We start from the raw sequence: 15,431 nt of genomic DNA, 5'->3' as shown, positions 1-15,431 counted from the left end.
AATGGCTCCTCTGAATCCAATAGAAAAATGTAGAGGAGGAACTAAAGCTGAAGGAGCCACGGAACCTGCAGGATTTGAAGCATGTTTTTGTGGGAGAATGGGCCAAAATCACACCTGAGCAATGCATGCCAGTGGTTTCGCCATACAGGAGGCAACTTGAAGCCGTCATCACCAAGAAAGGCTTTCTTATCAAATATTAAATAAATTTCAGTAAGCGTGTTGAATACTTTTTCCCTGTTTAATTTCTTATTACCCATACCATATATACTCGTGTAAGCCGAGATTTTCAGCACATATTTTTTTGTCCTCCGATCAGTCCTGTACACTGCTCCGCTCCCCTCCGTCCTTCTGTCCGCTCCCCCCGTGCTCTTGTCCTCTACCCCCTTGCACTCCGATCCACCCCCCCATGCTCCGATCCACACCCCCATGCTCCGATCCACCCCCCCGTGCTCCCCCCACCCCATCATACTTACCGAGCCTCCCGGGGTCCGTCCGTCTTCTCCATGGGTGCCGCCATCTTCCAAGGTTGGGGTTAGGGTATGTGCACACGTATTCTGGTCCTCTGCTTTATCGCGGATTTACCGCGGTTTTTCTGCGCATTTCACTGCGGTTTTACAACTGCGATTTTTCTATTGGAGCAGTTGTAAAACCGCTGCGGAATCCGCAGAAAGTGACATGCTGCGGAATGTAAACCGCTGCGTTTCCGTGCAGTTTTTCTGCAGCATGTGTACAGCGATTTTTTTTTTTTTATTTTTATTTTTTTTCCCACAGGTCCGCAGCGTGTGCACATACCTCTAGAATTAGGCTATGTGCACACGGTGCGGATTTGGCTGCGGATCCGCAGCGGATTGGCCGCTGCGGATTCGCAGCAGTGTTCCATCAGCTTTACAGTTCCATGTAAACATATGGAAAACCAAATCCGCTGTGCCCATGGTGCGGAAAATACCGCTCGGAAACGCTGCGTAGTATTTTCCGCAGCATGTCAATTCTTTGTGCGGATTCCGCAGCGTTTTACACCTGTTCCTCAATAGGAATCCACAGGTGAAATCCACACAAAAAACACTGGAAATCCGCGGTAAATCCGCAGGTAAAACGAAGTGCCTTTTACCCGCGGATTTTTCAAAAATGGTGCTGAAAAATCTCACACGAATCCGCAACTTGGGCACATAGCCTTAGGGTTGGAATTAGGGTTAGGGGTGGTGTGTTGGGGTTAGGGTTGTGATTAGGGTTATGGCTACAGTTGGGATTAGGGTTAGGGGTGTGTTGGGGTTAGTGTTGGAGTAAGAATTGAGGGGTTTCCACTGTTTAGGCACATCAGGGGTCTCCAAACGCAACATGGCGCCACCATTGATTCCAGCCAATCTTGTATTCAAAAAGTCAAATGGTGCTCCCTCACTTCCGAGCCCCGACGTGTGCCCAAACAGTGGTTTACCCCCACATATGGGGTACCAGCATACTCAGGACAAACTGCGCAACAATTATTGGGGTCCAATTTCTCCTGTTACCTTTGTGAAAATAAATTGCTTGCTAAAACATCATTTTTGAGGAAAGAGAAATGATTTTTTATTTTCACGGCTCTGCGTTGTAAACGTCTGTGAAGCACTTGGGGGGGGTCTAGTTTCCAAAATGGGGTCACTTGTGGGGGGGTTTCTACTGTTTAGGCACATCAGGGGCTCTGCAAACGCAACGTGACGCCCGCAGACCATTCCATCAAAGTCTGCATTTCAAAAGTCACTACTTCCCTTCTGAGCCCCGACGTGTGCCCAAACAGTGGTTTACCCCCACACATGGGGTATCCGCATACTCAGGAGAAACTGGACAACAACTTTTGGGGTCCAATTTCTCCTGTAACCCTTGGGAAAATAAAAAATTCTGGGCTAGTTTCCAAAATGGGGTCACTTGTGGGGGGTTTCTACTGTTTAGGCACATCAGGGGCTCTCCAAACGCGACATGGTGTCCGCTAATGATTGGAGCTAATTTTCCATTTAAAAAGCCAAATGGCGTGCCTTCCCTTCCGAGCCCTGCCGTGCGCCCAAACAGTGGTTTACCCCCACATATGGGGTATCCTCATAATCAGGACAAACTGGACAACATTTGTGGTCCAATTTCTCCTATTACCCTTGGCAAAATAGGAAATTCCAGGCTAAAAAATCATTTTTGAGGAAAGAAAAATATATTTTTTATTTTCATGGCTCTGCATTATAAACTTCTGTGAAGCACCTGGGGGTTTAGAGTGCTCAATATGCATCTAGATAAGTTCCTTGGGGGGTCTAGTTTCCAAAATGGGGTCACTTGTGGGGGGGTTTCTACTGTTTAGGCACACAGGGGCTCTCCAAACGCGACATGGTGTCCGCTAACAATTGGAGCTAATTTTCCATTCAAAAAGTCAAATGGCGCGCCTTCCCTTCCGAGCCTTACCATGTGCCCAAACAGTGGTTTACCCCAACATGTGAGGTATCGGTGTACTCAGGAGAAATTGCCCAACAAATTTTAGGATCCATTTTATCCTGTTGCCCATGTGAAAATAAAAAAATTTAGGCTAAAAGAATTTTTTTTGTGAAAAAAAGTACTTTTTCATTTTTACGGATCAATTTGTGAAGCACCTGGGGGTTTAAAGTGCTCACTATGCATCTAGATAAGTTCCTTGGGGCGTCTTGTTTCTAATAAACTCCAGTTTATCATCAGCCCTGACAATGAGCCAAATCTTTCAATAAGCCCAATGCACCACCCCCACCCCACCCCCCCACTGACCTATCACTTTGTGGTAATAACTGTGGAAAACTTCAACTTATCCCAGTGATTCCTAATTTTTTTTTTTAACAGGTTGTGCCTTATTAGTGATACATAGACAGTTTTGTTTTGCTTTTTAAAATAATTAGAAATTTGATGAAAAGACAGCATTAGTAACATTTACCAAATGTCTTTATGACAGCATCAATTTTTTTTAACAGTTTGTTTATATCAGAAGACTTAGCAGCAGTTTATATATTTTTTTATTTTCCCTTCAACCATGACAGCACACCTGAGTGAGGGATCTGCCCAGCTAGGACAGGAAACCTACTGAAACATTCAGTTGGTTTCCTGTCCTTGATGGGATTCTCGTGTTGAAATCGACAAGAGAAGAGAAAAGGATTGTCCTAGGCCTGTCCTGGCGTCGGAAGAACAGGCTGTGTACCTGTGGCGTTGGCCTTCGGGTGACTCGAAGCACCGTCCGCGGGTCACCTGGGGGCTTGAGCTACGTGCTGGCATGGGCGGCACAGTCGGCGCTGTTCTGGCTTGGACAGCTGCGCCGCCCTCCTCCTGCCGCTCTCCACGCGCCTGCTGTCTGGTGGTCTCAGCGTAGTAGAGCGGCTGGGGACGCACATCCGGAAGTGGTGAGTGCTGCTGATGTCACGGGTGCAAGGCACGCTGAGTATGAGCGTGCCTGAGTGACATCAGGGGGCGCTCCGGAAAAAGATGTCGCCAGCTGGAGCACTCAGGACATCGTGCCCGGCTTTCAAGAGGGAGGGCAATCGTTGGGACTGAAAAGGAGGCCCCACAAGATGGTGTCGGCTACTCCTTCTTAAAGGTGAACAGCAGAGCAGGTCGCTGCTTAGGCTTCAACTCCTACCTTGTGACCATGGACCAAGGTGATCATCAGCAGCAGCAACTGCAGACAACAGCTCAACGTCAGTGTGGACATAAGGGAGGCAGCCGTTTGAGTGGCAAGAGCAGCAGCCGTCCCAGCCAAAGGAGCAGACTCCTCGGTGTCCAGAGAGGATGCGTTACATGTCCCACCACAGCCTCCAAATCCGGTACCCTTTAGTGACAAGGGGTGGTGAGTGATCTTCGTAAATATCACCATTTGTTAATAGACCCACTATTGTATGTTTAAATCACTAGGAGAGGCCTAGGAAAGCTAGTGCTAAGAAGAGGAACAGAGTGTGTACTGTGCAAGAACCTGTTAGCGGTGTACTGGCAGAAGGACCTCTGCTCCAACTGCATCCCCAGGACCATTAGTGAGGAAACCCCTGACTTTACAGAAATCCTTCGGTCCATTATTAGATCCAAAGTGGAGGGCTCCCTTAAAACCCTGTTTAAAAAAGAAAAAAAAAAAAAAAGGGAAGAAAAAGCTCAGAGAGGTCTCTTGTAACTCTGACTCCTCTCCAAAGTCGTCAGAAGTACAATGCTATACTGAGTCCTCATCCTCCTCGGACAGTGACATGGGGGGCAGATTGTTTTCCGGTGGAGGACACCGATAAGCTGCTTAAAGCCATTAGAACTACTATGGGCCTAAAGGAGGAGAAAGCGGTTAAGTCTCTTGAAAACATGATGTTTGGAGGGTTAAAGGTCCAGGCTCTAATTAGAGAGTGGAGGAGACTGGAGAAAACTGGTGCTTTCCCCTCATCCTCAAAAAGGAGATATCCTTTTGAGGAAAAGGACACATAGTTATGGGAGAAGGTCCATAGGATCGATGGCACTGTGTCCTAGTCATCGAAGTCAGCAGTACCATTTGAGTAGTCAGGGTTCTCAGCGACCCATTAGATAAGAAGGTGGACACTTATTTAAGGTGCACATGGGAAGCGGCAGCGGGAGGTCTCAAACTGTACTGCACATTCCCTTATGATTTGACTACAACAGCTCAAGGAACAGCTTAAGTCCAAAACACCAAGGGAGAGAATCTTGTCCAATGTGTCTCTGTTGCACGGAGCTGCAGCATTCTTGGCAGACACGTCTGCTGACGGTGAGCCTAGCATCTAGGTCTGCCGGTCTATTGAACACAGCAAAACGGGCCTTGTGGCTGAAAGGCTGTCCGATATATCTGCAGTCAAAAAACAAGTTGTGTTCCATACCGTGTGATGGCCAATTTTTGTTTGGGAAAAAGCTGGATGGCATCCTGGAAAAAGCAGGTGACAGGAAGGACTTTCCCAGGTTCTTAAGAGTGTCGAGAAGATCTTCCTTTCAGACGAAAAAATTTAGTAGAGGATGTCCTCAGGGAGAGAGAAGGAAGTGGGAAGGTTAAGGAAAAAGGGGAGTCCGGATTCATGTTCGGCGATCCCTTTTCTGCTTCCAAGAAGTGTTCGCAATGACGCCAGACTTGCAGTCAGAGGGTGAGGCTTTCCCTCTTCATTCGGTCCTGGAAGAACATCTCCAGCACCTGGGTCCTGGATATCGTAAGGAAAGGCTTGAAAATAGAATTCTACCATTTGCCGTGTCAGTCATTTGTAATAACCCCCTATCAGAAGATCAGCAGGAGAACAACTTGCCCTAGAGACTTATATCTTAAGCCTAATAGAGAAACAAGTTCTTTGCAAGGTTTTGGGCGAGCAAAAAGAAAGAGGATTTTATTCCCCCTCTTTTTGATGATAAAAAAATGGCTCATTCAGGACTATTATAAATCTGAAGGGTCTCAATCGCTGGATAAAGAATCATACCTTCAAGAAGGAGTCGGTGAATTCAGCCATAAAACTTCTTCATCACAATTGTTTTATGGTGGTGGTCGACTTAAAGAATGCTTACTATCACATACCGATCCATCCAGACCACAAAAAACACCTAAGATTGGTCCTATACATTTAAGGAGTGAAAAAGGAGAAAAACTGGAGCAACTAGGTAAAAAGTTAATTTTTTATTAAAGATAATCTCAGATAAATATATGTCATAACACCACAATGTTGAATAAAATACAGATACAGGATAGACACAAATATACCCAAAGAAATCCCCCATTGCACATGCCCCTATAAGTAAATGCACAAATCCATAAGTAAAGTGACAGTGCATAAGATTTGATTGCTATGGTAAGGTTGCCATTGTAAGTCCATATTTAAATCATTAGTGCCACTGGACAGAAATCACCAGAGAGGCAAGGCTTACCAGGGTACACAGGTGTAGGTAACCCTCGACGCGCGTTTTGCGTGGCAGTAGCACAATAGACACATTTATAAGTCATATCTAATATATAATTGCCTAGAATACTACTTCCTGCAATTTGTGCCAACTTCCTGTCCGGAGCTAATGTCCGGAGATAAGTGACGTCATCAGTGTCCAGTGTCTGATTGGTTGCCGCCTGCTGCGAGCGACCAATCAGAAACGTGCCGTACTGTGACACACTCCGCCCGCCATTTTGGTGTGATTTTTGAATTTTTACCTCACAGCAAGTTTCTACTGCGTGGAGGCGGGCCCAGTGACGTTGCTCTTCAAGCTCCTGCCGAATTTCGTCAAAAAAATGATAATACCATTTACCAAAACTATATATATTTAGTTGTGAAGTGGTTCAGTGACATTTTCACACCAATTTTGAACTTTTGTTTGGTGTTTTCTCCATATACTGCCTATTATTTTTGTTCTTTCTTACTATTATTTATTAATTGTATTATTCTTACATTTGAATAAATAAAGTATATATGGATTCTAGACTCCCGATTCTTTAGAATCGGGCTGCCATCTAGTTACACAGTAAGTACATATAAAAATATATCAACACAGTTCAAAATGTATGTGTGTGTATATATGTGTATATATATATATATATATATATATATATATATATATATATATATATATATATATATATATATATATATATATATATATAGAAACAATACATATGTGTGTATGCGTAACAGGAAGTTGGTGTTGGTAAAAGAGGATATCCAGTGGTAAGTTCCAAAATTGCAGCCATCCGTCATACACATGTATTTAAACATAGAGAAAGCCAGAGACCTGCTGTTAAACCAATATGTAGAAATAAAGAAAGGAAAATTAGCAACTATAAAACAATAAAAAATAATATAAAAACACTCCTACACCAAACACTGGGATATAAAGAAAATAAAGGCATAATAAATGCACATATATGTACACACAAAGGAGTATCCGGAAATGGTTAGTTCTACAAAATGCAAGCATCCAAGAGGAGATATAAATCAAAGAAATGATGCAAATGATAGAGATTCATTCAGCCTCTTAGGGGTCATAGTGTCCAATGTCACGATCCACTTTGCTTCTGTCTGTGCTAAGATTTTCTTGTAGTTACCACCTCTAATCCCTAAATGAATGGCATCAATTCCTCTCATCATAAATGTAGATGCTCACACCCATGATGTTGCCAAAAATGGCGTGGAATTGTTTTAAGGAGGAAAGGGTCTTTCACTGTCTTGGCCGCACAAATGTCCCGCACATGCTCCCGAACCCGTACTCTCAACTCCCTTGATGTCAGCCCGATATAAATCTTAGAACAACCACAAGTTGCATAATAAATAACATTTGAGCTACTACATGAAATTCGATGCCTGATATCAAAGATCCTTTTGTCCATCAGAGGAGGAGAATGTGGTGCAGCGCAGGACATTTGCGCAGGCAAGACAGTGACCGCACGAGGTGGAACCCAAGATAGGACCCCTAGAGCCAAATGGATTAGCTAAGGGGGGAACATAGTGGCTGTTGACCAAGAGGTCTTTAAGATTTTTAGGCCTCCTGGCTGTCATGGCTGGACAGCCACCCAAAGTTGCTCCCAGGGACGGTTCTGTGCTCAAAATTGACCAGTGCTTCCTAAGGATCTGCCTCATGTCCTCCCAATTGTGGTTGTATGTGGAGATAAATCTGATAGGCCCCGGATTTTTGTTTGTTGCTCGAGTTCTAGATGGCCTCAAAAGATCAGCCTGTGGAGTTGCCCTGGCTCTCTGATAGCCCTTCTTTATACAACGGTTGGAGTAACCACGTGCACTGAATCTTGCCTTTTAAATCCGAGGCCTGTGCCTCGAACCTGTCATCGGATGAGCAGACCCGCCTCATCCGGAGAAACTGTCCGACCAGGACGGCCCTAATTGTAGAGGGATTGTGAGAAGATGACGCATCAATCAAAGAATTCACCGAAGTTGATTTGCGGTATACATCAGTCTGAATACGGCCAGTGTGGTCTACCTCAAAAGTAATGTCTAAAAAGGAAATTCTTTTGGGGTTAGATCTATACGTAAGATGAATATTCAGAGAATTCCGATTCAGCGTTCCCATAAACATTTAGTTTAAAATGTCACTAAGGTTTTGTTATGTACATTTAAGGAGAGGTCAAACATTTTCAATTAAAAGCTCTTCCTTTTGGGTTGTCACTAGCTCAGTGTTCTCAAAGTTGATAGCAGAAATGACAGCCTTTTTTTCGCATCCGGAACACAGTCATTGTTCCTTATCTGGACAACTTTCTCATAGTAGGAAGATCGGAGGACCACTGAGTCACACAATTGAAAGAGGTTACCGTACTCTTACGAGATCTGGGCTGGATGGTGAACACTCAAAAATCAAGACTGCAGCCCCTAAGAGTGCAGACTTTCCTGGGTCTTGTACTGAACTCCGAGCTGCAAACTTGTTTCCTGCCCGAAGACCAGGTAGAAAAGGTGGTGAACCTGACCTTGGCAGCCTTAGATTTTCTAGAGATGACTCTGAGGAAAACCATGTCCCTGTTGTCCATGTCCTGCATCCCACCAGTCAAATGGGCCCAATTCCACACCAGGCAGTTGCAGTGGGAGATACTGTCTGCACAGAGATTGCTCAGACTGCATGTGAAATGATCTTTCTTCAGGGGTCAGAAACTCCCTCAGATGGTGGACAGACAAGGCGAATTTAACATGGGGGTGGGGGGGGGTGGGTTTGAGGTCTTATGCGTGAGGCCAGAAAACAACATAATCACGACAGACGCGAGCATCTCAGGTTGGAGGGCACACTTGAGGAGTTGGGCAATTCGGGGATCTTGGACACCACCCAAGAGGGGAAGGTCATCAAATCTAAAAGAATTGTGGAAAGGGCCCTAGAAAGCTTTCTTCCTTTCCTCCTGGATCGCCACTTCCGCATTATGTCGGACAACTGGCCCACGGTGGCATATATCAACTACCAGGGGAGAACGAGGTCCCACTCCTTAATTGAGGCAGCAGACAACATCCTCCAGATAGCAGAACAGCATCTTTTATCTCTTACAGCACTACACATAAGGAGGGCAGACTTTCTAAGCTACAATAGGCTGAAACAGAGGGAATGGGCCCTGAATCCCAGAGTGTTCCAGCAGATAACCCATCTATGGGGTTTGCCTGAGATACTGTATATAGTCGTGTATAAGTTGAGATTTTCAGCACTTTTTTTGTGTGTGCTGAAAACAGCCACCCCCCTCACACTTTTTTGTTAAGTATATAATTCCACGGGTGTTAATTCATAGTTTTGATGCCTTCAGTGTGAATGTACAATTTCCATAGTCATGAAAATACAGAAAAATCTTTAAATTAGGTGTGTCCAAACTTGTGGTCTGTACTGTAAATAGCAGAACTATGTGGGACTCATACTGTATATAGTAGGGCTATGTAGGTGCTCACACTGTACATAAGGGGGTCTGTGTGCGGGCTCATGGTGTATGTAGGGGGCTGTGTGTGGGCTCATACTGTATGTAGGGGGCCGTCTACATACATAATTTTGCTCAATATTACCGTAAGTGCTACAATTAATGTTAACCCCTTTCTGACATTAGACGTACTATTCCGTCGAGGTGACCTGGGCCCGTATGACCATCGAAGGGATAATAAGTCATATGGGATCAGCCGCGCTCACGGGGGGATCGCAGCCGATGGCATCTGGGTGTCAGCTGATTATCACAGCTGACATCGGCACTATGTGCTAGGAGTGGTCACTGATCGCGTGTTATTCTACTTTTTGTTTGGCCGTATGATTATAAAGTGTCGTTTTTTGCCTCTTTTTTTTTTTTTTCCGGTGTTCACTGAAGGGGTTAACTAGTGGGACAGTTTTATAGGTCGGGTCGTTACGGGCGCGGCGATACGAAAGATGTGTACTTTTATTGTTTTTATTTAGATAAAGAAATTTATTGGAACAATAATTAATTTTTTTTTCTTTATTTAGGAATTTTTTTTTTTTTTTTACACATGTAAATATTATTTTTTTTTTTTTTACATTGCCCCAGTGGCGGACATCACAGTAAAGTGACAGATCGCTGATCTGACACTTTGCAATGCACTGTGTCAGATCAGCGATCACACAGGCACTGCAGGGAGGCTTCCCATGCCTGCTCTGAGCAGGCGCTTGAAAGCCACCTCCCTGCAGGACCTGGAAGGACCCCCGCGGCCATTTTGGATCCGGGCTTGCAGGGAGGAGGAGGTAGGAGACCCTTGGAGCAACTCTATCACATCGCGTTGCTCCGAGGGTCTCAGGGAAGCATGCAGGGAGCCCCCTCCCTGCGCAATGCTTCCCTATGCCGCCGGAACGCTGCGATCATTTTTGATCGCAGTGTGCCGGGGGTTAATGTGCCAGGAGTGGTCCTTGACCGCTCCTGGCACATAGTGTCGGATGTCAGCTGCAATAGTCAGCTGACACCCGGCCGCGCTCCCCCCGTGAGCGCGGCTGATCGTGTTAGATGTACTATCCTGTCGGTGGTCATACGGGCCCATACTACCTCGACGGGATAGTACGTCTAATGTCAGAAAGGGGTTAAGGGCATGAAAATTCAAAGTTGGAAAATAGCGAAATTTTCAAAATTTTCACCAAGTTTCCATTTTTTTCACAAATAAACGCAAGTAATATCAAAGAAAATTTACCACCATCATGAAGTACGATATGTCACGAGAAAACAATGTCAGAATCACTGGGATCCGTTGAAGCGTTCCAGAGTTATAACCTCATAAAGGGACTGTTGTCAGAATTGTAAAAATTGGCCCAGTCATTAACGTGCAAACCACCCTTGGGAGTAAAGGGGTTAATATAACATAATTTTAAAATGTCAATGTTAATTTTGAGCAGAATTAATTTCAGCCTATTAGTTCGGCTTCCACAAAGTCATGGCCTCTCATGAGGCCCCTTGTGAAAATGTATTGCCTACCGCTGCTAGAGTATAAACTATTTACCGTATATACTCGAGTATAAGACGAGATTTTCAGCCCATTTTTTAGGCTGAAAGTAACCCTCTCGGCTAATACTCGAGTCATCTGATGAACGAGAGGTGACTATGTAATTTTTTTTTTTTAATCGCAGCATATGGGGCATAATATTCTATGGAGCATCTTATGGGGCCATAATTAACCTTTATGCAGCATTGTATGGGGCAAATGTTTCTATGGAGCATCTTATGGGGCCATAATCAACCTTTGTGCAGCATTATATGGGGTGTATTTTGTATGGAGCATCTTATGGGGCCATCATGAACTGTATGGAGCATTATATGGGGCTCCTGATTCAATATGGATATTCAAAAACACTTAACCTACTGATGTCTCAATTGATTTTACTTTTATTGGTATCTATTATTATTTTTTTTTTAATTTACCAGTAGCTGCTGCATTTTCCACCCTAGGCTTATACTCGAGTCATTAATTTTTCCCAGTTTTTTTGTGGCAAAATTAGGGGTCCCAGCTTATACTCGGGTCGGCTTATGCTCGAGTATATACGGTACTACACTTTTTATTTATTTTTTACTACAAAGTACTCTGTCACTTTGTGACTGCAGACTTGTGAATTATCATATCACACGCATTTCACTCTGTGATGAGTCGGGTGCATGACTGCAGGTACGATATGTGATTGCAGATTTGCTGCAGAAAGCAGCAACTGTCCCTTTTTTCTGAATCGCCTTGATGAGATGAATGAGCAATTTTCAGACATGGGAAAATCTATCTCCTAATAATTTGTCCCCACTTCTTCTCCAGTCTTCCCCTTCCGGTCTCTCCTGGCCTTAGTCATGATTTTGTTACATGGATGCCTGGCTGCTGCTGCATTAAAGTCGCAGCGGCACCAGTCATACCTCCACAAATGAATCTTTAGGGATTAGAAAGGTGTGTATTAATCAGTTGTTTTTTTTTTTTTATACAATTCTAAGCTTTAGATAAAACTCAAAGGGGCTGAAGAACCCCCTTAATTTGTTAATTTTGTGATTACATAGTATAAAAATGGTTATCATATTAAATTACTTTTAGTGTTACTGTATGTTAGTTTGTATTTTGGGGGGTTACTTCCGCAGAAAGATTAGCCTATAGATCTCTACATGTTACACATGTTTAATGTCTCTCTTTTGTGTGATTTTCTTACAGGGGTGTTTTGGTAAGGTTATCAAGTTGTAACCATCCAGTGGTTATGAAGGGCTTGTGTGCTGAATGTGGCCAAGACTTGACACAGTAAGTAAAACGTTTACTCAACGACACTGTGCAAAAACGGTACTCTTTACGACTTGTGACAGCCCACCTTCTTCTAACATCGTTGTATTTACCCTGCCAGCGATCTAGCTGGAGCAAATGCGGTCCTGAGCTGTCAGATCAGCCAAGGAGGATAAGGTCAGATCCCCACAACTTATGTGGTTTCCATGTTGAATATCGCTCGCGTCACCACGTATTTGCCCAACATAGCAGAGTTGCTTCAAGTTTCCGAGTGCTCAAAACAGTACAATATGGGCAAAATCCCCACAATACACCCCAGAAAAATAGAATTCATAAAATGAAAAGCATATTTAATATCATCGCAATCGTAATGACCTGTGGACGTGTGGTTTTTAGCAACCCTAGTGTGTGAATACCCAGATGTATAATCTGAAGTCTGTAATAACTGCAAAATCAAAGATCGGTCTCCATTTGGAAAAATGCATTCCTACATTTAGAACGTAAGGTTTAAAAGGAATGCATATAAAATGTAGTACTACACAGGTGAGCTGTAGTAAGACACTGTCCCTAGTATAGCCACTAAACTCATTTATTATGTTGTGTTTAAGGGTATGATCGCATGCGGCATAATTGCATTTCTGTAGCGTATTTGGTCTGTAAAAATTTAGCTTTCTTGCAGTATCGGCAAAATCAATGACAATTCAGGAATCTCATGCACGTCACAGAAAATCATCAGCTTCATGAGCTTGGAGTACTTGTCAGCAGGATTTAGCACTGTAAAGGCATAGGCATAATGGCGCCGTTATGATGATTAAATTGATATTTGCAGTGAAGAAATCCGATCACTGGTTATTGTTTAATTAGCCTCTAAAGTTCTCTTCTAAGGCCACGGTTACATCAGTATTTGTAAGCCAAAACCAGGAGAGGAACAGTCAGAGGAAAAGTATAATAGAAACATATGCTCCACTTCTGCATTTATCACCCACTTTTTGTTTTGGCTTACAAATACTGATGTAAAATACTGAACATGTGAACGTGCCCTCATGGTATCTCTGTGCATTGTGGCGGGCCTAGGAGCTATGGCTCTTAATATGCGACAACACAAGCATGAATTTTTAATCAAATGTTTTTATTGGCAAAACTGCAAAAAACACCCCATGGTGCCACAGATCTGCCAACACAATTGGCACAAAATGTTTACTTCAGTCCTGACTGTTTTAAGGGTATGTACACACGTTGCGGATTTGGCTGCGGATCCATGCGGTGTACAGTACCATGTAAACCTATGGAAAACCAAATCTGCAGTGCACATGCTGAGGAAAATTCCGCGGTTTATTTTCCGCAGCATGTCAATTCTTTGTGCGGATTCCGCAGTGTTTTACACCTGTTCCATAATAATAATAATCTTTATTTATTTTATACAGCGCTAACATATTTCGCAGCGCTTTACAGTTTGCGCACATTATCATTTCTGTCCCCGTTGGGGCTCACAATATAAATTCCCTATCAGTATGCCAAAATTGGAATCCGCAGGTGTAAAAACGAAGGCGAAATCCACGCGGAAGAATCCACAATAGAATCTGCAATGTGTGCACATGCCCTTACTCCTTCGAGTGCCAGTCAATTGCAGCTGCTGCATAGTCCAACTACTATGCTAAAATCAAAGCTAAACAAAGTCTTTAAAGGGAATCTGTCACCCCAAAAATGGTATATGAGATAAGGCCACTGGCATCAAGGGCTTATCTACAGCATTCTGTAATGCTGTAGATAAGCCCCAGATGTAACCTGAAAGATGAGAAAACAGGTTATATTATACTCACCCAGGGGTGGTCCGTGTCCGATGGGTGTCGCTGTCCGGCCTGGGGCCTCCCATCTTCTTCCGATGACGTCCTCTTCTTGTCTTGACGCTGTGGCTCCGGCGCAGGCGTACTTTGTCTGCCCTGTTGAGGGCAGAGCAAACTACTGCAGTGTGCAGGCGCTGGGCCTCTCTGATCTTTCCCGGCGCCTACGCACTGCAGTACTTTGCTCGGCCCTCAGGGCAGACAAAGTACACCTGCGCCGGAGCCGCGGCAGGAAGACAAGAAGAGGACGTCATCGTATGAAGATGGGAGGCCCCGGACCGGACCGCGACACCCATCAGACCGGCTGCAGCGGGACCGCCCCTGGGTGAGTATAATATAACCTGTTTTTCTAATCTTTCAGGTTACATCTGGGGCTTATCTACAGCATTGCAGAATACTGTAGATAAGCCCCTGATGGCGGTGACCTTATCTCATATATGATTTTTGGGGTGACAAATTCCCTTTAAACCTCCTTCCTTCAATAAAAAAATATAAGACAAGTTACTGCATGAAATATATTACATAGTCATAGTACAATTCTTTGGTTTTGCTTATCAATAGATAATATAGTGCCTTGCGAAAGTATTCGGCTCCCTAGAACTTTTCAACCTTTTCTCACATATCATGCGTCAAACATAAAGATACCAAATGTAAATATCTGGTCCTTAGAAGATCTTAAAATAAGAAAAATACCTGAGATGAACAATACGTGATAAATTACGGTGCATCACTTGTTTAGCAAAAACTAAGCCCAAATGCAGAAGCAGTGTGTGAAAAATTAACTACATCTTTACTTCTTCCACAGGAATTAAGGGGGTAAGTATCAGCCAGGTGGTCCTAATCAGGGTTCCCTGAAAAATGCCCACCGGAAAATTGCCCACATGGAAAATTGCCAATTGCAGCATCACAAAGTTTCAGATCTATGATATTTGAGGTGAAAGGTGGGGATGTTCACATGATGTGTGATCAACTTGTGATTTACAGCTGACCTAGTGCAAAACTGCAAAAATGCTGAAGATCTGTGGTTTGTAGCAGTCTGTCATTATCAGCAATAGATAGATCTTGTCTGCTCTCCTCTCTCACTGACTCTGCCTTACTCCTCCCACCAGCCCAGAAAAGCAGCACAGGCAGAACCAGCAGCAGTGAGATCCAGAGGAGCCATCACTGCTATCAGTACTACCAAAAGTATCACTGTATTATCCGTGGAGTTACATGGGACTGCAGGTCACGTCTAATACAATAAGGCACCGCAGAAAGGTGAGATTCTGTCAGAATCTGTCAGAGGAGTAGGAGTGCCATAGCAGCGCCGCTCTCCCGTTGACTTCAGTGGCAGGGAATCTGGTGCCTGCACTTCCTTCCCTGGCCACTTATGACTACCAAGAGTAAGAGTGAACAGACCCTACCTAGTTATGTATCATACACATATACTGCAGGTGCAGGCAGGCATAGGATGAAAGAATGCAGAGTGGATTTG

The 15,431-nt window shown here is 44.0% G+C and overlaps 1 protein-coding gene across 1 annotated transcript in view; it reads left to right on the top strand.

Moving 5' to 3' along the window:
- Positions 1–15,431, top strand: part of CTDP1 (CTD phosphatase subunit 1) — a 193,930-nt gene that overhangs the window by 31,745 nt on the left and 146,754 nt on the right. The window contains exon 2 of the mRNA XM_069730928.1: positions 12,054–12,137. Within this exon, the coding sequence (XP_069587029.1) occupies positions 12,054–12,137 (84 nt within the window). The remainder of the gene's footprint in view (positions 1–12,053; positions 12,138–15,431) is intronic.

This window comes from Ranitomeya imitator, chromosome 6, assembly GCF_032444005.1.
Source record: "Ranitomeya imitator isolate aRanImi1 chromosome 6, aRanImi1.pri, whole genome shotgun sequence".
NCBI lineage: Eukaryota > Metazoa > Chordata > Amphibia > Anura > Dendrobatidae > Ranitomeya > Ranitomeya imitator.
The sequence above is the reverse complement of the archived record's forward strand: the minus strand, read 5'-3'. Positions and strand labels throughout refer to the sequence as shown.